Genomic DNA, 21,093 nt, shown 5'->3' on the forward strand with positions numbered 1-21,093 from the left:
GATGATTCATTTCTTTATTTTTTTTTAAGGAAGAGTAATTTTTTTTCAACTATTACAGTTTTAAAGTTAAGAAAGAGGGCCAGAAGCGAAACTTTGGGCACCCTGCATAGTCTGTAATTAGTTTCACAGCGTGTAAACGGTTTTTGTAGCCAGTTAAGAGTCTCTCTTGTTCTTGTTTGGGGGATTTCTGTTAATACTTCTGCAGATGGCTTCTAGGTCTGTGAGATTCTTGGGCATGCACTGCTGTTTATGGTCTATCCACAGATCTTTGATATTATTTAGGATCAGTGACTGGAAGGGACACAGCACAACCTTCAGCTGATGAGGAGTCCATTAAGAGGTCCATTTTTTTTTTCAAACATTCTTTTCTTTTATGGTTTACTGAGACTGACATGCAGATAATAACCATGAACTGGAATCAAACCCTGCAGCAAGGAGTCTATTCTCTGTACATGGAGACATGCTCAACCAGTGAGGTCTGTTTAGATCATTTTCCTGTGTATGAGCTACTTTCTACACAGGAATGTTTTAAATTTTTAATTGATGTTTGCTGTGATTCTTCCGTCTACCAGTGAAGTGTTCCTGTGCCACTGGCTGCTACACAAGCCCAAAGCATGAACAACTCACTCAGTTAAATAGGTGACGATTTTCATGAAATTTGGCACCCTTCTTTCTCCAAACCTACCTCTGCTCAGTGCAGCCAAAATGATCTATTTTAACTTCATTGGTCCACAGGACGTGTTTCCAAAATGCATTAGGCTTGTTTAGTTGTCCAGATGGCTGACAGTGAATTTTGTTCTGAGGATGCATGAAAAGTTTGATGACTCTTCCATGAAGATCCTGTTTGTGCAAATATCACTGCTCAGTAGAACAACACACCAACCCTCTAGAGTCTGCTGATTCTTTCTGAAGGACTTTGGCAGTCAGTGGTTTTGATTTCTTTTCGTTCTATCAGCAGGTTTACTTTTTATTCCAGACCTCCACCATTCCTCCTAACTGCAATTTCTTAATCACATTATGAACTGAGGAAACGACTACCTGAAAATGCTTTTTGGTCTTCTAAACTTCTCCTGCTGTGGGCATAGGTTGTTTTCATTGTCAGTGCTAAGCTGCTACGTGGTTTCTGATTGTTGAAACAAGGTTTGAAGAGTCTTTGAAATTTGCATCACCTGCTGTAGAAGCTATTATTTTTTTTTTTTTTTTTTAAACAAGGGGGCCCAGATGTGTTCCAACACACACAAGGGGGGATAGCAGACTAACAGCGGGGATGTATTTTGGTCAGTGCCTGCCTGTCCTTTCCCTGCGATGACCGTGAACATGCCATCATTTAATCAAGCTAATTAATGTCTTTAGACCTTCGTAAAAGTTATCAAAGAACTCAAATCTCTCTTACACTTTTGCATGGTGCCTTTTTCCATTTTTTTCATTCAAAAAATGTACAAACAAAAACTTTAAACCAATCTTGTTTAAGATGTTTTTAAAAAATGTTTCATTGTACACTTTGTGTCTGTTGGAGCTCAGTTAATCATTGACTCACTCATCGACATTTACAGAAACTTTTGCATGCCAATTTCAATGTACCTGCGTGCTTCAGATTGGCATGTTTCTATTTGCATCATTTCTGATGTCAAAGTAAAATGATCCTGTGCATGTCAGTACGGTGTGCATGTCACTTTACATAGACTCTGAGAAAAGATGAATGTCTCCTCAAAGGCAAATATGGCTGCAATGTACATTGTTTTGTAATCTTTATCTGTACAAACAATAAAAATGCTGGCAGCTGGTTTTTCAAAAACATTGTATTGACAGATTTCATTTCTGTTCTTCCAAAGCACAGCCGGCCATTCCTTCTTTCAAACTTAAGACCTTTTTTTTTTTAATTTAGAAATGTCACTTATCACACACATGTACCATCTTACCCGTCTTCAGTTAAACTATACAAACTTTATTACAACAGCATATTAAAATACTATTAGTGCAGATATTTTGGACTATAATATCCATTTGTTTTGTAAAAATACTGCTTTTCTTTCCTTTACAGTTTACAAAGAAGATAAGTTACGAGTCTGAAAACATGAAGTATATTAGAAATAGTGCATCTTATAACAGTAGGAGTGTATGCGGTCAAAAACACTATCCACCTGAGATTAAAGAGCTCATTTTTTTCTTTGCATCATTAAGAAAACAACAGAAGAAAACATCCACATCATCATGTTATTATTTCTGCTCAGACAAGAAAGGGCCAACATTGAGAGGTACTGAATTTGAACATTTGGAGTCCTGCTTATGAAAAGTCTAACTTTTATTTGGATGATGTTCATTTTGTCGTTGGCTATCCTAGGATAACGTTATTTCTTTTACACCGACAAATCAAAGATAAGATGGTGTTACTTTAGCTGACATGTTTCAACTGCAGTCTTCTTCAGAGCATCATCTGACGTGTGCCGACGAACACAAACAAAACGCACACAACAACCGGACAATAAAAACAAAGACATAATCACCATCCCATATATCCGTGGGATAACAGAACCCATACAGCACATAATGAAAAAACCCAACATCAACACAGCAGTAAAACCACATACAAAACTCTGGCAGCTATTAGTCCACCCCAAAGACAAAACAGAACCGGACAAGAAATTCAACATCATTTATGAAATTCCGTGCAAATCTTGCAAGAAAACATACATTGGAGAAACAGGCAGAACATTCAACACAAGACGAAAAGAATACCAGACAGAATGCGAAAAGGAAACAACTGGATGACTCACAAGAACAAAAAAAAAAAAAAAGCCGAACAAGAAAACAGAAAATCAGCCATCAGGGATCACTGCAAAAGAAATAATCACATCATGGACTGGGACAGGGGGAGGATTTTAACATCGGAGACCAACAAACATAAACGATGGCTCAAGGAGGCCATCGAGATCAGGAAGCAGGCGAGCTGCTCCATGAACCGGGATGAGGAGCTACACCCTCTAATACCTGGGACTCCATCCTCCAGAGACCACCTGACGGCGGGGGGCGTGGCCTATCTGACAGATTCTGACAGATCTGTCAGACCGGTCACATGATAAAAAGGACATGTCAGCACACGTCAGATGACGCTCTGAAGAAGACTGCAGTTGCAGCTGAAACATGTCAGCTAAGGTAAAACCATCTTATCTTTGATTTGTCGGTGTAAAAGAAATGTTATCCTAGTCTAACTTTTAGCTGAATATCAGTCCCACACTCAACAGCTGGCTGGAGATGGAGCAAAGTAATACAGAGCGAGCAGGATAAGGTAGACGACCACCAGAGCCGTGCCTGAGGAAAACAAACATACAAATGTGATACAGGAATTTTATGGAAACCGCATCAAGACAATCCTTCAGGCAACCATTGACAACAGCTCTTACTGTGGAATGTTTACCGAGTTATGACCTTCCTGAATAAAACCAAGAGCACTCTGAGGTCCACATCACTGACTGATATAAACCTGTAGAAGACCTGCTGGTGTGATTCAGTGAAGTTATCCAGATAAATGGATGAACCAGCCGCTCAGACCAGCTGCTCTTTGATATGTTCAAAGATGTTTAAAGTTAAGAGTTGGCTGCTGAACAGAGAGTTTTGCAAGAAACAGGAAAAACATATTTCATTGTTATTATTACAGCATCCTAATTTGGCCCTTATTTGTCTTGTAGGTTTGAAGGACTCCTTTTGGTGACCTTTCAAAATGTCCAGCAGTGATGGAAACTATATGCAGTTTGTGTTCAACCTGAAACTGCTAGTATGGACTGGGCAATATATAACTGAGGGACTTTTGAAGTCCACGGAATGTATCTTACACACACTTTTATTAAAAGTAATAAAACTAATGTTTTTTATGTTGATTATGATCATGTCTTTACAAATTCCATAATTATTTATTATGGAAACAATCACTTATTAATAAAAAAATGACTGGATATCACTAAAATGTCAACTAAATAACTGTCCCAATTTAATACCAACCACCTTCTAATTAGCTAAACAATGATAAAATGAGTTTATTCAAAAATAGTTCTGATTGTGTTCTTTTTATTCAGTTGAGATCATCATGACAGATATTTCTTTTTTGGCAATATATCAAATTTTATATGGAAAATAAAAAACTGTATCTGTGTTCCAGAAATCACTTCAACTAAGTTACCCATTACAAAAACACCTCTCAAGGAAGTGTGTTAATTCCAGATCACATGACCTGCTCCACATGACGTCATTTCCTCCTGAAGAAAAGACTCCAAGACTTTCTGAGTTGTTTAATATAAAGTAGTGTGTGAGTCAAGTGTGGATTTATGGCATGTCAACAGGTTTACTACAGTATCTTTAGAAATAACTTTCAATTTTACTCAATTGTATTTATAATATCTAGAAGAATCTTTCTGTGAAAATACTTTGTGGTGTCTGGTTATAGGTGGCCATGTTGATTTTAGGCCTGAAAACAGCAAAAATGTCAACTAGGTTACAAAAAACCCTGCAGTTATGTATTGACCTGACTACTTTTCAAATCTAACATGATGTATTTCACAAGGGGGCAGCGCATCATGAGGTCTATTCGTTTCAAATTTAACCACATACATTTCCTAGTAAAGAATAAGCTATCTCTAATTTCAACCCTTTAAATGCTGTAAACTCACCCTGGAAATAGTCGGACTTGCCATCCATGAAGATGTAGTTGACTAGGATGACGCTGAAGATGCTGGCCCACAGGTGTTGGTCGCTGAACAACAGCACAAATCCCACATCCTGGACAAAACGCATGGTGTCTGCTTATAAAAACTATAAATCCATATTCATTTTCATGAATACATCAATAAAGAGAAGGGTGACTTACCCAGAAGGCATTGAATAAGACCAGTATTGGAATCTGTAGCATGCAGACCTGCACAGCAATACAGCCTCCCACCTCCAAGCTGGAAAAAAGACATCATTTAAGATAAAACTTTATTAATCCCAATGGAAATCCTGTGCCACACATTGCTCAGAAAAAAACAAATGACATAACATGAGAAATGCAGGGCCTAGAAGTAGAAAGCAATAAGATCTAAGTATGATGCATTAATGAAATAAAACAAGCTAAAATAAGACTAGAATAGAAAAGTGAAAAGTAATGCTGGCAGTTAACAGACATAAGATCACACATGATGATGGAATAATGAAATTAAAATGAAAATGAGATGAAAGTCAAGCTGAAATATTGCACATTACATCAACAATGTTGTACAGGAAAGTGAAATATTGTACGTATAATCAAAATGTTCCAAATGAAAATGAAATATTACACTAAAGAGATGAGAATATAAAATGTTGCCACAAAATGAAACGCTGCACAAACTGATGCTGCACAGCTATTGAGAAGTAATGCAAATAATATTGACATTATTGTTTATATCTGAGTGGCTGATGTTTTAGCCGTTGTTCCTGCAGAATGGGGAGAAGTTAAACAGTTACTTTAGACACAGATGTGACTTTTTACACTGTCCTCTTTAATAATTAATTTACCTGAGACTGATGTTGTTCTGGAGAGCAAACTGGATCCCGTTTACAATCTCTGGGATCTCAGGAACCATAGCGAGAACTGTCACCCCTATGAAATACTGGAGGATGAAAGATAAACGTTAACACAGCTGGAGGAAACTACAGTCTGCCTGAGCACACCGAGACGTCCGTCCTGACCTGAGAGATGTTGGGCTGGTTCAGGATCGGCTGGACGTGTTCGGTGGCGAGGTCGGCACAAGCAGACGTGAGCACGGTGGCCATGATGAGGATGACCAGAGACCGCCACCGTGACCAGTGGACCACCGTCCCGTGGTGGCCAGTCACTGCAACACACAAACACGTTACGCTGCAAGCATCAAACAACTTTGTCCTCGCTGTGAAACCACACAAGAATGCAACATGTAATTTTAGTGTGAGTCATGGGAGTGATTCGTACCTTGTCCTTCTCCAACGTGGATGTCATAAATGTGGGAGTGTGTCTTCAGAGTAAATATTAGACCGATGATGTAGGCAACCGGCAAGAGGGCAGAAACTGTGTACACCAGCGGCCTGAACAACAAAAACACACACAGTTAATGAGGCAGAATACACTGGATCGATTATTTAAAGGGTCCATATGATGAAAATCAACTTATGTTGTGTCATGTAGTTGATATGAAGACGTCTGTCACTCCTCAAGCCACCCAGCTGCTATTTAACACATGACTAACTAATAATTAATTATTTAGGAAGTTATGTGAATTCTCATCCTAAATCCACCAACAAGAAGGGTTTTCAAAAGAGCACCAGTGACAGTTGTACAACTTTGAATATTCCATCCCTGGTTTCAATCAGTTGATTACATTATTCAAAAGTATTTTTCAAGTTTTTGCGAGTCATTTTCATATTGTAAATGAAAGATCTCTCTGAAATGTCCGAATCAATGCACAAACAAACTGGTATCAGTAGTGAAGATTGCAGTTGTTCTCATTAACTGGAAAGTTTTACAATATTTAACTAATTTTTAGAAGTCAGTATATAAATAAAATAAAAGAATCTTACTGAACGTGGTTGTGGAACAGCGTACCATTGTTCTGTGGAATAAAAATACAACATCAGGTTACACATCGTACAGTGAACGTGAATCCGAGCATGTTTAAAGCTCATTTTCATGGCTAATGACCAGGTCGTAGTGGCAGTTGTGGCAGACAAACGGTCCGCTGCTGTTGCTCGTGCCGTTTCCTCCAGTGGAGTTGGTGCAGGCGTCGCACACCAGGTTCCCATAAGCTTTGGAGAACAATGTTGGAGCAAACACACCTGCCAGTGACAGCAAGAAAGAAGAGGGAGTCAGCGTGTGGCATTTTGGTAAAGCTTTTAAATTGCAGTTGGTTTTGGGAAAAACAGAGTGTAAGAAACAAACAGCTTGATGCAGTCGGTTCTGTCGCTGTCGCCATCAGCTGAGCATCATCCAGCACTTTTATGACATGTTTGGAGACGAATATTTGAAAATTTGAACTATGTGAAGTCTCTGTAATAAGACTTGTGTTAGAAGACTTGGTTCATGGACACAGCATTTAGCGAAGGAAATACTGAAATACTTTGAAATTCAATATTTCAACTCCTGAGTGTTATTGGATGATGAAGACTTTCTTTTACTTTTGGGACATTTTTTCAAAATTTTAATTTTCATGTTGAATTTCAAGGTCAGTGAAGTTACCATATATGGTTCCTTGGCTGTTGGTAAAAAAAAAATCATTCCAAGAAATGTATACATCATCACTTAGCACAAATACTCAACTGTAAAATCTGTGACTAACCACTGTTAGTTTTCACATTTCAACCGCAAATCAGTTTTCTCGTTGATTTAAAAGTTGTGTAGAGCAGCTTGTTTTGTCGTGTCTGTTCATGCAGTTCATGCACAGTGACAGAATGTGTTGACTCTTAAATACTTGCCTCCTACAGAGATGAAAAGCAATGCAGAGCTCACTCCTGTACAACGGCTGTTGAATCTTTGCTCACTGTGTTTCAGGCCTCCGATTATCATGCAGATGCCCTGAGAAAAAGAAAACAAGAGGCCTATTCATACGTGCCGATTTAATACATTCCTCATTGAGTCTAAAGGTTCAAAAGATACTTATAAGGCAGCGGGCTGACATGCAAATGAAAAAAAGGTTTTCTAAATAAAAAAAAAAGGGCAAGTGCGTGTTGGTAACGGTTAGAAATAACAGCTTTTGTTGCGATTATTTAGTATTTGTGTTTGTAGTATAGCGAGTGATGTTATAGAGGTTCCCTGTTTTATTTGAATTGTGCTTCAACACACATGACGATGCTGTTTCATGCCAGTTTACTGATCAACACATGCAGCAGTTTGTCAATAAAAGCAGCGATCAGAAGACTGCCGGCTAGAAAACACGCACGTAAAAAAAATGGACAATTTGAAGCATTTTTAAAAGTGATTTTCTGTCGTTGATTAATCGCCTAAAAACTCATATTTGTGTCTCAGAGTTACAAATTTAGAAGTTTTTACCATGAAAATATTCCAGTCCTACTAAAATATTTGTTCTTTCCTTAGCAGTACATGTTCGAACTAAGAACTGAATCTGAAAAGGAATAATGATACAGAAAGTCCCATCCTGCAAACTGACAGGGTTGTTTCCTTTGGTTTATTAGGTATGAAAACCTGGCTGTCTGTTTATTGTTTATTTGAGACGGAACTTTCAAGGTGTAAATGCTCGACCATCGCCTTTTATTGCTTCTTTCACTAATGATGCGTCACCATATGGACATCAATAAAATATGTAATAGAAGACCAACAGGAAAATTTTTAGAACAAACACGCTGATATTTTGTCTGAAATTGAATATAAAAGCCTTATAGATACCTATGTACAGAGTCCCTGTGGTGACGGAAAGATAAATATCAATCTCAATTTATGCCTTTCCTATACAAGGTATAAAAACAACTTGTTTTTCGCTAGAGTTGGTCTTCAAAGAGGGAATTAATTCAACTTGTGTGTTAGAGAATCAAGGGTACACTTTAGAGTACATTTTAGCAAGATGGTGAATGTAAGCATGTGTTTAGAAAACTCATGGGGGCTCTTTTAATGCAGCTTGTTAACTTAAAACGGCTTAACTGCTTCCAGACTTAAGTAGAATTATTGCCTTTGCAATCACTGTGCATCCACATAGATTCATATTTGTAGTGAAGACTTGAAAAAGATTTAATAGGCGGGCACCAAATCACCAAATCAGTGTCTGACCAAATGTGAAATTTGCTTGAGTTATGGCCAGAAAAGTGTTTCTGCAGAGTTTTCTGGTGTCACAGTAAAGTTGACCTTTTTGGATATAAAATGTAATTACTCCATCATTTGTTCCTATTAGACATTAGTGTGTGTTTTGTCATAATTAGTAAATGAATGCTTGATTTATGGTCAGAAACATGTTTTGTGACGTCACAGTGTCCTAACCCAACAGTCACTGCTGTCACCAGCTTGTAAGAAACGTGCAGTGAGATGTAAACGCAGGTTTTAGCTCACAGGGATGAAGAGGATGCATCCCAGCAGCGTGCCAGTCAGCGCTGCCTTAACAACCTCCTGCAGACACGGGTTTGCTTCCCGGTGACCTTTGAGCAGCGCTGTGATGTAAAACGTCAACTCTGTGATGGAGCCAAAGGTGGCGTTGACCACGGCGCCAACAGCAAAGTTACTCTGGGCTGAGATGCTGCAAATGCAAAGATTATCAGCATCATTTGTAAGAAAACCGACTCTTTTAACATTATTTGATTAACGGTGATTAAAACTGCTCACCTGGCGATTCCCATACCAATATAATATGACAGCGGTATAATGGAGCCAATCGCTATGGCAAACTTCACATCAGAGCTGGCGTACTGGTTTTCTCTGTCAATATACCCGATTACCAAAGCAACTATCACTAGAGGAAGGAGGTCTGGGATTGTTGTCAAAGATGATAACAGGTCTTCACATGACACACTGGCACAGAGCACTTACTGGAATGATTCACACAATAAAACCATAAAGGATACTGACAGCAAACACGTTGATGCCATCAACAGTGTACTTGTAGTAGTACCAGTTTGCAGCGTGGTAGCAGCACAGCAGCGCTCGGGTCTCGTAGCCTTGATGCTAAAGGTCGAGGAAAATAAAGAAGCAGTTGCGTAAGCCTCTTCCCAAGATTAAGTGCTGTGACTGATAACTGCTAAACCTCCTGTTTACCTTTCTCTGTGAGCTGCTGGAGATGGAGACGTCCTCGGGAGCCTGGAGGAGAATGACGCCCAGAGTCTGAGCGTTCATCTTGGAAACCGGGATGGTGAAGACCAGGATCCAGGAGATGAAGCAGGCCAGAGAGTGAACGACCACCAGGAGAGGATATCCCAGCAGCAGCCACACGTATGTGGAGAAACGACGCTGGACAACAAGGAGGGGACTCAGTATGCCAACGTCTTACACTTGACTTCCATGTAGGAGAAAGAAGCTAATACAGTGGTCCCTCGCCACATCGCGGTTCACTTTTCGTGGTCTCACCGTATCATGGATTTTTCACTATATCGCGGGATTTTGCAGTATATAGGTATTTTTATATATTTATTATTTTAAATTTTTTTGTGGTAAAATAAGCATATTCTAGCCTAAAAAATTTCAAATATAAAAAATATTTTAAAAATAATAATTAAAACTAGGGCTGTCAAAATTAACGCATTAATGTGGATTAATCCATCATCATGATTAATCTCAATAAAAATTTGAACGCAATTAACCTATATGCAGCATAGAATGACTCAAAATCCCCAAAAGGTCTCTGGCAACGAATTTCGGGCAGTTTGTCCAAGAAGACTTACCGTCACTCGTGGAAATGGGCATTTGATCCGGTAGTGGCAGAACCAAGCAACTCCACATGCAAGACGCTAAACAGCACGTTGGCTGTATATATATATTTATCAAATTAGTGATTAGTATAGATTAAAAAGGAATGATATTTAATCATGATTAATGAAATGAATCCACAGCAACCCAGTGATTAATCTGATTAGAAATTCTAATTGTTTGACAGCACTAACTAAAACATATTAAAAGAATACTAAATGGAAACAAAATGTGTAGTGTACAGCACTGAGCTCTGATTGGCTCAGCGAACGTAGCATCAGTGTCCTCTGTCTGACACATATAGCAGCGTTCAGCATCTCTCCTCGTCCATTTTCACTGTGCAGTACCTTCATCTCATCGTCACCAGTACTGCACAGCTAATTCATCATCATCTTCATTATTAAAGTTGCAGTATATTCACTGGACTGGTGAGTATCCATATAGAATTTTATATGCTGTTAAAATTACGCAGGTTTAAGAGTGTAGAAAGTGTTTAAGAGCAGAGGAAGTATTTATAAGAGTGTGGGAAAGGTTTATAAGAGTGTGTTGAGGATTTATAAAGCCTTAAAATATATATAAATAATAAAATATATATGGTCCCTACTTCGTGGATTTTCACCTATGGCGGAATAGTTCTGGAACGTAACCCCCGCAACAGACGAGGGACCACTGTACATTTATTTTTGGCCAATATCACACACCATAAATGTATATTTCATGCTTCTGTAAGTGTGTAAAGTTACCCAGTAGGGAGTACGCCGAGGTCGCTCTGGCACCTCTGAAACTGGCATCTCAGTGGGTGAAGGCAGCAGAACTGGTGAATTATCCTCCATGGCCTCTACGCTGCACTCACAGTCTGGTGCCTGCTCACAACACCTCCTCAAAGTGTTTCCTATCTGTAGACACACAACCAAAGCAAAGTGTTATGTATGACTTAGAGCAATACATGTATTGAATATTTATAATACTCAATATAGGACAATAATCACAATCAACCATAAACTTTTGGGTTATTCCGTCTCAAATCATCAGGGGCGTTCTGCTTGACCATCTCAGATTTGCTTGAAAGTTTTTAAATCAGAACCTATGGATATTTAAAATTGCATCAGTGAAATTTTACACTTATAATGTAAGTATAATTATAAGCATAACATAAATTTACATTATTGTATAATATAAAATATCCAAGGTAATTCAAAAAACAACACTGTCCACGTTTAGAAAGCTTTTTTTGCAAATTGAAATTTAATAAATAAATAAATTAAATAAATATCTCAGGAACTATTGACAGTCAACATTTTAAGACATTTTATAGACCAAACAACTAATCCAAAGATTAATCAACAACAGAAATCACAGTTAGTTGCAGCCCCTGTCAAAACATTCACACTGTAAGGGACACTAAAAGCTGTGCAAAGAAAATTCAGGTCTTAGTTTGGAGTTCAACAGGTCACATCTTGTCATGACCAGAGCAAATAACATCAGAAAACATGAGCAGCTGTGGCTTCACCTAACTCTCAGATTCAGGAATTTGCCTCCATTCAAATTAAAACTACCCGTAATATTTCTGTGTTTTCTGTGTTAAAAGTATTAACAACAGAAGTACTAACAGCTAATGTTAAATGTAAATCATATAAAAACATGACCACTTCTACATGGCAACATTTCACCATTAAAAATAGGATGTCTAGGGTTTTTTTATTTGGAAATTGATTACTTTCTCTAAAGAGCCAATAAAACATTCATGCAAAAGGAACAAAAATAAACAGGACGATGTGAAATTTGGAAGTTTTTGTTGTCGTGATCCCAAAAACTCAAGTGACACTCAGAAATAAAAATGAGGTCTTTTAAGACATGTTATTCACACAACTTAGAGGGAATAAACAATCACATCTTATGCTGAGAAACTCACTGTCTTCAGCGAGCAGAGACATTGTGATGTAACTGTGTTGAACATTTCAGCTCCATCTTTAACGTCTTGCAATAACAAGTTGCTGCAAATGGTTTGTAACGTTGCAGACTTGTGGTGTTATTCAGAGAAATGAGGAAACTAAGTGATTAACTGAGTTCAGCCTTGTTTCAGTTGGCAGGAAAAGGAAAACAGACAACAGGATGAAACATTAACTGAACACAAACTGCACCTTGTGGATGGAGTTGCCAAATGGCCACAGGAAGTAGCAGCCCAACTTCCAGCAAAGTTTACCTGGAGACAGACAGAAAGAAAGAATGAGTGAATCTGGCTGATAATCAGTTACTAACATTCTCTTCTATTGATTAGCTCACTTACAATACGGTACACCGATAATAGTGATAAACATCAGTATGCCGACCAAGAAATACGCCAGAGAAACCCACCAACCGAACAGGAAGACGTAAAGGACGTTTCCACATGTGAAGAGTTGACCTGACACCAGAAACAGAAAAACCTTTAGTGAAAGGCTTCTACAGCAGGCAGGCTTTGTAAATGTTGCTATTTAAGGTCTATGTTCATGTCACAAATAATTTCATATGGTTATGATTTAACAAGTTAAAGAAGTTAATAAATCATTCATGGAATTGTACAGTAAGTTAAAAACAGTATAAGGGTTACGTTTCCATGTAGGAACTAAGGTTGCACGTTTTTGGTTCTGCTATGCATTTGAATGACGGACAGCATAGACGGGAAAGTTTGCTTCCTGAGCCGACTTGGACGTGTTTGAGACTCTTCACGGACTTCAAATTACTTTAAGAAGGAAACTCTTTCATGACAGGCACTGCAGCAAGGTATCTTTTATTCGTGTTTATGTTTTCTTTCCCGTCTGAACAGTTATCGTTATTGTAAACTCTGTTCATAAAATACTCCTACTGTTTGTGCACATTGCAGTTCTCACAGCGTGAACCTGGCGTTAGCTTGGCGTGTGTTTAAGGATGAAGATGCTGCAACGGGTGTAAAGAATAAACACCCGTTTTAAAGAGCTACCTGCGTCTGTGGTCATAAAGAGAGTTACAGTTTTCATATAATTTTCTTTAATTAGGAGAGTGGCACTTGAATTCAGCTAAGGTCATAGATTTAAGTGTTTCTATCATTATTATTTCCATGTGTAATAATAACATTATACTCATCAAATTCACTGTTGAGATTACAGAATAGGATGATTTAACTAAAAACTAACAAATAATCTGGTTAGCCAAACTTACCTGAGAGAATAAACTAGTAATAAAATAGTCTAATTCTACTTTTGTATTTCTTCTTTTGTTTCTTACTATGCCTAATTTGTCTCTTTCTGCTGTAAAATGTGAATTTCTCGGGTGAGGAATCAATAAATTTAATCTTATCTTACCTCATCTTAGTTTGACCATAAAATAAAGTGTAACGTGACTGAACTGTTGGCTTGTTTACAGCCTGCACAGTGATCTCACCACTCATGTCCTGCCCTGTCAGATGTTGTTGCACCTACAGTATGCTGCAGCATTTCTCAGACACCATCTCTGTTTTCATACAAATACAATGACCATGTCTGCAAATAAGTGTCAAGATGTAATAAACCAAAATCCTTCATCAACACAAACTGTACAAGTGCAGTAATCTGTACCTGGACCTGCATGTGGTTTAATGACGTTCAGTTCAGAGTAGAGCTCCTTCACAACCTCTGATCGGTCTGCAAATGGCCGCTCTGTCACGTGACTCTTCCATTTTCTAAAACCAAACTGACACAGACACCAAATACTCAGTCAGTCGGTGTTTGATCTCAAACCACTTTCCTGTTCAATGGAAACCCCTCTGGTTTCTTACCCGGTAGTTGTTGACCAGTTTGTTGGCTTCCACTTCATTCTCTGCTCTGATGGTTTTCTTGCTCTGGATCTCCTCCCAGCTTTCTTCACAGGCGTGATGACTCACACCTGGAATTACAAACAACAAGATGACAGGTAAATGTCTGCAAGCGTCTGCTATTAAATTACAGAAACAGGTTGGTATATAGCACTCACATGCGTGTGCAGACATGCATTTAACTGCTGGACATAAGGAGTGATGTGAAGGTGGAGAGCAGGAGTGTGTCGCATTTAGCTGTTGAACGCCACACTGTTGATCATGGAGCTGTTCATGATTGTAACCTGTAGCCTGAGGATCGTTCTCACACAAAGAATCTGCAACAACAGAAAAACAAGTTACTCAGAAAAGTAAAAGACGTTGAAAAAGTACCGTCCTTTAAAAGCACGTAGACAGCACAGTTTGTTCTGAAACTATTGTGTAGGATGAAACACGTGGACAATACACAAGGTTGTATTAGCAGCTGTTGGTGGTTCAGATAGTCACCGTTTATCATTTGTGTTAAACTAAACAACACTGAATGATATGCTTAATCATCAGATCATAATTTAATAAAATGTAGTGTTTTAGTACAAAAGTGACTCAACTGTGACAAACCTGTGATTCAACTGTATTGTTGTGTCTTTGTGCCTGAGTATAGGATCTAATATTAAGCCTTTTTTCATTCATTGTTATTTCTTTAAACTAACTCCCGATAAATGCATTTTAAAATGCGCTGCTTTGGCTGTGATGCAGCCATTTCAGCATTATCAGATGGTGACACATCAACAACCCCAAGGGATAATTAAATATTTCTGAAACAAAATAAAGGCATTTAAACAAAGTCTTATGTTGGGGGTTGTGCTATTCTAAATTTTGATCAGTTATACTAATATTCAATCGGTTGGGGTCGGTTGACCCCTACTTTTTGTCCATTTGAAGAAAGTGTTATTGTTTCCAAACATAATGTAAAAATTCATTAAATGGGAAAACAAAGAATCACAAACTGCCTTGTTCCTATCAAACAAGTCTTTGTTTATGGTTTGTCCATCTGCACTGACTTGTTGCTGCTCTGTGTATCTGCACTGCAGTCCTTTCTTTATAGTGCACAGTCATGCTGAGTCAAGTTTATCCATCTTACAGTAGTTCCCAGAATCTCTCCATCGTGAAGTGCGACAGTGCTGAACAGATAAAAACCTTTTAAAAAAAAAAAAAAAAACCCAGTTCTAAATCCATTTATCAGAGCAGTAAAACACATGTTTTGTGACACAGCAGCCCTAAAAGCATCACCCTCAACAGCATGTACAGCACACATGTCCACACAAGCTGAAATTCTTATTAGGTTTTTATTACAGAAACAAGTCTTGCTTTTCTTTTTGTGTGAAACAAAAATTGGTGGAAACAGTCTTTTTGCCTGTCATTGACTATGAAGATGTGTTGTATATGAAGGCTTCTGCTAATTGTCTTGCTGGATAGTGTGTACCACGAGGCACTGAGATTCATTATCAAATGTGGTTGTTATGGAGGGAGCTGGAGAACCCAGGCGCAGACACAGAGAGACTGGCAGACAGGTGAATAATGGAAAGAGTTTTATTTAACAAGATAACTAAACTAGTACATAAATGGAGAGCTGAAATGGGGAAACAAAACTAAACATAACTATTCCAAACCCAACAAGCAAACACTCCGAATACAAAAACGGAAGTCAACCAATACTTAACTGGATTAACACAACTAAACTAAGGAGGGGTACTCACAAGACGGGGGAACTGCTAACAGAGGGGAAGCAGAGTCCATGAGAGAGCAGTGTGTATGAAAGCATGTGAGTTGTTGTGGGAATCTGAGTCTGGAGGGAAGCAAGTATCCAGTAGTTTATGGTCCAACAGGGAATGAGTGACTGATCAGAGTTTAAATAGTGAGGAGGTGATATTGAGGGCAGGTGAGCTGATTACTGCAATGTGAATCACCTGCAGTAATCAGCTGAGTGCAGACAGGTGAGCAGGGAGAGCAAGAGACAGTGAGGAGAGACAAGAGGGAGAGAGATGACAGACAGAGGGAGCCAAAGGGACAGGTCAAAACAGAAACAGATCAGGAACCAAGGGAGAAAGGAGGAACCAGAGGCATGACTGCAATTAGGCAAAGGGTAAAAAAAAAAAAAGAGAACACTTTAGGTCATTCATTCACTCATTTCCAGGAGGAAAGCTAGAAAAGATATAGCCTTGATGACTGAATAAGTACACCACAAACTATTTGCATCACGAGACAAGCGAGCACAGCGATCGTGACTTCCCCCTTTTCAACAATTCAAAACAGTCTGCACGCTTTTCACAAGAGTCTTGTTTTGTTTCCTCTTTTTGATTTGTTTTTAGAGTAAAAAAAAAAGAAGATGTTGACTAAGATCTGTTAGGGTGCCAGATGTTGTGTGTCAGCATCTGCACCTACTTTGTAGAATAAAATCAAAGTCAAACCTTAAACCAGATAGATAGATAGATAGATAGATAGATAGATAGATAGATAGATAGATAGATAGATAGATAGATAGATAGATAGATAGATAGATAGATAGATAGATAGATAGATAGATAGATAGATAGATAGATAGATAGATACTGTATTAATCCTGGGGGAAATTCAAGAATCCTGAGGGAAATTATTCAAGTTATGTATCTCAGGTAGATACTGGAAGCCTTTCAAATGTTTGCTAGAAATGTGACAAGAGGTCATCTAAAATTCAAGTAAAAGTGGCTTAAATGTCAAAGAGAATATGCTGAAAAGTGATAGTGTGTAGTGAATGCATGATGAAAACTCTGACATGTATGACTATTTTTTGAAGAAACATTACACAGGGATGAGTGAATCCATTAGTACAAATGAAATTACTCTCTAAGTTGGTAAAAGTAGAAGGAGGAGACTGTTCTCTAAGAAAGCAGCTGCAACAGAACCCCAGTTTCAGTTCACTCCCAGGAGTGTTTTTGTATTTGTGTTGGTGTCTTGTTAGAACACAATCAACTCTTTTGCAGTGGACTTTGCCATCTCAAATGATCTTTTTGACTGGAGAGACTCGACAAACACTGGATCCTATTTGTTATTGTTTGTTTCTTATGTTACTTAATTACTATTCTTCAATGAAGGCTGGATCCTTCTGCAGGTGCCAACTGTTATTACGGAGCTTGGAAAATCCAGTTTTACTCACTAACCTGGAAGAACCCGCAGAACAATCTAAAGCTTGAGTCGTTGATGTCCTTCAGGTTTTTAATTTAATCCTATTTTAGTTCCAACTGTTTAAGGTTTTTTTTATTTGTGTGCCAACATCTTTTAAATAGTTTTTAGTACATTTCAACACACCCAGAGTTTAAATAAAGGTTGACTAAATGAATGACATTTTTTAACATAAATAATAATTCTATTAGAATACATTGTTAAAGCAATCCTGACTGTTTGTTGGGTAATTCTGAAGACTTTGAACTCTAGGAAACTGTGATGGGTTGTTTTTGCATTTTCTGCAAGCAATGCAACAACGAATCGTGAAACTAATATTTAAGTGCTGCTAAAAAGCAATTTGATGAAGAAAAAAGTCGGGTGTGATGTTGTAAAAGTGGGCATGGCATCACAAAGAGCGACACTTGAGCCACACAGTGAAGTCAGAGTGGGAACTGAAAGGACACAGTGTTCTGACATTAACGCTTATAAAAATATAAAAACAAATAGTCACTGTTTGATGCCAAATTATTTTGTAAATCAATGTAATTATGTATTAAAATTAATAAAATTTGATTCTATATTCCTATTGCCCTGTTAAAAATGCACAATTTATTGGTGTCCCATTTAGCCAGTTGTGTGTTGCCAAAATGACTGGAAAGAATGTTTGTGAGGATCAAAGAAATACATGCTGTTTTTAAAGAAATCAAAAATTTCAAGAGGATCAAATGTAATTTCTCTTAAATATGTTATTAGATAGCTTGCTGCTAGGACAGACAAATTTTAACTCAATTACTTAGAAAGTATTTTGACGCCAATATTCATTTCTAATTTCTTTTAGATCATTTCTTAAAACCCACTTTTATCGAATTGCTTTCATGTGGGGTTTACTTTCAGCTTATTTAGTTCTAGTGTCCTATTTAGTATTTTGTCCTGTATATTTTAGATGTTCTCGCTTGTTTTATTTTACTTGTAGCTGCCTGGTTCCTTGGTGTGATGTCGTCTCTCTAATTCTGTAATTCTCTGACTTTTTGATTTTTAATTCCTAACTTTAACCCTCAATCTTATTCTTTAATTTTTTTAAACTGCCTAGTTGTTTTGTTTGTTAGGATTGCTAATCTAGCTAATTAATTTATTGTCATTTTTACTATTACTATTTACTATTTATTTTAATTGACTGCTCTGACTTGTCTCCTTATGTCTTGTTTGATTGTCTGTATTGCATGTTTAACTGTCAAAGCATTTTGTGAACGCTGTTCTTAAGGGTGCTATATGAAGTTATTATTATTATTATTATTATTATTATTATTATTATTATTATTATTATTATTATTATAAAAACTCCAGTTAGCTACTTGAGCTTACTTCTCATAACATGTGTATGCTAATACTCAATGTAGGACGATTTTTAAGTGAGTAAATAAATTGGCCAAAATGGTGGTCAAAATACTTTTGAAAGCCCTGTTTGATTTATTTCTAGAAAGAAAAACAGCAAAAAATAAATAGAAATAAAAACGTTGAATACTTCTCAATGGTTCACATAAGTATTTCATTGTTCTATTTTCATTGCATGGTTACTGGAATATAATAAATTTTTTCATGCTATTATCTTCTCTAAATTCTGTTTTTATTATCAAAATATATGGTGTATGAATACAATGTGTTTGAAATTACGTCATTATCACCATGTTTATTTATCCTGTATTATTATTTAGTTCTGTATGTTGTAGTAAAGTGCTTAAAGCTTATAGAAATATAGTTGATTGGGAGCTGAGGCTCTAGAATAAATCTTTAAATTGAGCCAAAGTACACATTTTTAGAAAGTGTCCTAATTTTACCAAAACTCACTACAGATGAAGCTCTAGTTTGCAAGTTTGCATGATTATGATGTTTTTTAGGAAGTCAAGAACATTTCAAGACTTGACACGCGCGCGCGCACACACACATACATACACACAACTCTCTTAATGAACACAATGTGACTGCAATAAATGCAAATGTAAAGTCATGTGTGCTCAGAGTTAAAATGGAGAATGTGCACAGAGCTGCTGAGTGCGCAGTCGGTTTGATATGAATAAAGTTTTTTTTCATTAACAAACGCTAACTAAAGCCGCTCACAGAAGCACCATGTCGGCTCACCCTGCCTGTGCTCGGCCGGCCTCCTCCTCCGGCTGGTCGTGTCCGGACCCTGCGTGGGCGACACCGACATCTCGGCGGGTGAAGCAAGCCGCCGTGCAGCTCTTCTGACCCGGACACCTCCTCCTGCTCCTGTCGCGCCGCTGCTGCGAAGTGGACGCACTGATTCTCCGAGTATTACGCCGCTGTGCATTGTGGGAAATGTAGGCCCGCACTGGAGGAGCTCCTTAAAGGGAAAAACCACTCTGACACCGAATGTAAAGCCATAATCAATCCGCCAAAATGAGGGCATTCTGTCATTCGGACATAAGTCGCGTTCTATTCAGATCTATTCAGACATATAAGACCCAAATAAATAAAATGAGAGAGCTGCAGTATGTACACAATATTTGTCGTAAATGCTAGATTAGACGTCAATATATAATTGAGGGACTTTTGAAGTCCATGGGATATATCTTGCATACATTTTGATTAAAAGAAAAAAGTATGTTCATTACGATCACGTCCTTGCAAATTTCATATTTATTATAGAAACAATCACTTATTATTAAAAATGACTGAATATTAATCACTTTATGTAGCCTAAACAGATTCTATAATATGTTGGAAATGTTGTGTCCTGTTTCCCTGAGCTGCACTGAAGGAATAAGAGTGAGCAGGATGCAACTAACCAGTGGACCAGTTTGTTGGGGATCTTGTAGAGGATATAAAAATCTACAAAATGAATATGCAACACAGCATCTTGTTTTACACTTGGATTTTAAGTACAGTCAGCTACAGTTTGTATCCTGTCAAAGCCAGACGCAACACATGATTTTGGACATAGTGTAATAAACAATTCATCATTCTTGCTATAATTTTCTTGTCCTATCAGTCATCACGTGTAATTAATATGATATTGTCATTCATACTAGGATGTGTAGCCTGCCAGGATGTTAACCACTGATTGGAAAAACAATCATTTTTCCAATAACAGATAAATGATAATTATCAAATTATCTTCCAAATACAGATGTCAAAATGCAAACCAAATCTAGTAAGGCCTATCAAATAGTGTGATTTTTTTTTCATGATATTTGTAGGTTTCTATTTATAATTAAAACCTACTATATATATATATATATATATATATATATATATATATATATATATATATATATATATATATATATATATATATATATATATATATGTTGAAAAAAATTAGCAAAGACAATAAATAAACAAAATAGAACAAAAAAATTACTTGTGTGTGTGTGTGTGTGTGTGTGTGTGTGTGTGTGTGTGTGTGTGTGTGTGTGTCTGTAAAAAGAAAAAATAGAGCAAAAATAATTTTAAAAACTAAAACTGATATTTTTGCAACAGTGGGTTTTACAGTGTTAAACAAAACCAATACTGTTTCGATATATTTTCTTGCATATCGTCTGCTTATTAATACATTCTGGCAGATTAGTGTGAAAATCAGCAGATAATTTTGTGATGAAGGCCTCTGGTCTAAAATAATAGCTAATTAACATACTTGAATAATGACTATCAGGTAAGTTTCTGTTGTGTTATGATATAAAAATCATGTAATTACTAAACGTGT

General features: G+C 37.3%; 1 protein-coding gene across 1 annotated transcript; it reads right to left on the reverse strand.

Moving 5' to 3' along the window:
• Positions 1-2,200: 2,200 nt before the first annotated feature.
• On the reverse strand, positions 2,201-19,713 carry LOC111586636 (uncharacterized). Its single transcript, XM_023296398.3, has 20 exons — positions 19,509-19,713; positions 14,351-14,509; positions 14,157-14,263; positions 13,957-14,071; positions 12,672-12,788; positions 12,526-12,587; positions 11,128-11,280; positions 9,737-9,928; positions 9,547-9,646; positions 9,308-9,449; positions 9,038-9,221; positions 7,456-7,555; positions 6,686-6,819; positions 6,565-6,596; positions 5,960-6,072; positions 5,701-5,846; positions 5,527-5,621; positions 4,859-4,937; positions 4,662-4,770; positions 2,201-3,309 (listed from the first exon to the last, which is right to left on the reverse strand). Exons 1-20 carry the CDS (start codon positions 19,696-19,698, stop codon positions 3,236-3,238), a joined length of 2,403 nt encoding a protein of 800 aa, XP_023152166.2. The 5' UTR covers positions 19,699-19,713; the 3' UTR covers positions 2,201-3,235.
• Between the last annotated feature and the right edge of the window lie 1,380 nt (positions 19,714-21,093).

The sequence above is a fragment of the Amphiprion ocellaris genome, chromosome 3 (genome assembly GCF_022539595.1).
Source record: "Amphiprion ocellaris isolate individual 3 ecotype Okinawa chromosome 3, ASM2253959v1, whole genome shotgun sequence".
In the NCBI taxonomy this organism is placed as follows: Eukaryota; Metazoa; Chordata; class Actinopteri; family Pomacentridae; genus Amphiprion; species Amphiprion ocellaris.

Excerpts from the sequence above, each read along its gene's own strand:
- LOC111586636 (XM_023296398.3), bottom strand. The coding sequence starts at position 19,698 with ATGCACAGCGGCGTAATACTCGGAGAATCAGTGCGTCCACTTCGCAGC. Across the intron at positions 6,597-6,685 it reads ACAACTGCCACTACGACCTG|AACAATGGTACGCTGTTCCA; the intron begins GTCATTAGCCAT and ends TTTATTCCACAG. Across the intron at positions 4,771-4,858 it reads TCTTATTCAATGCCTTCTGG|GATGTGGGATTTGTGCTGTT; the intron begins GTAAGTCACCCT and ends CGTTTTGTCCAG.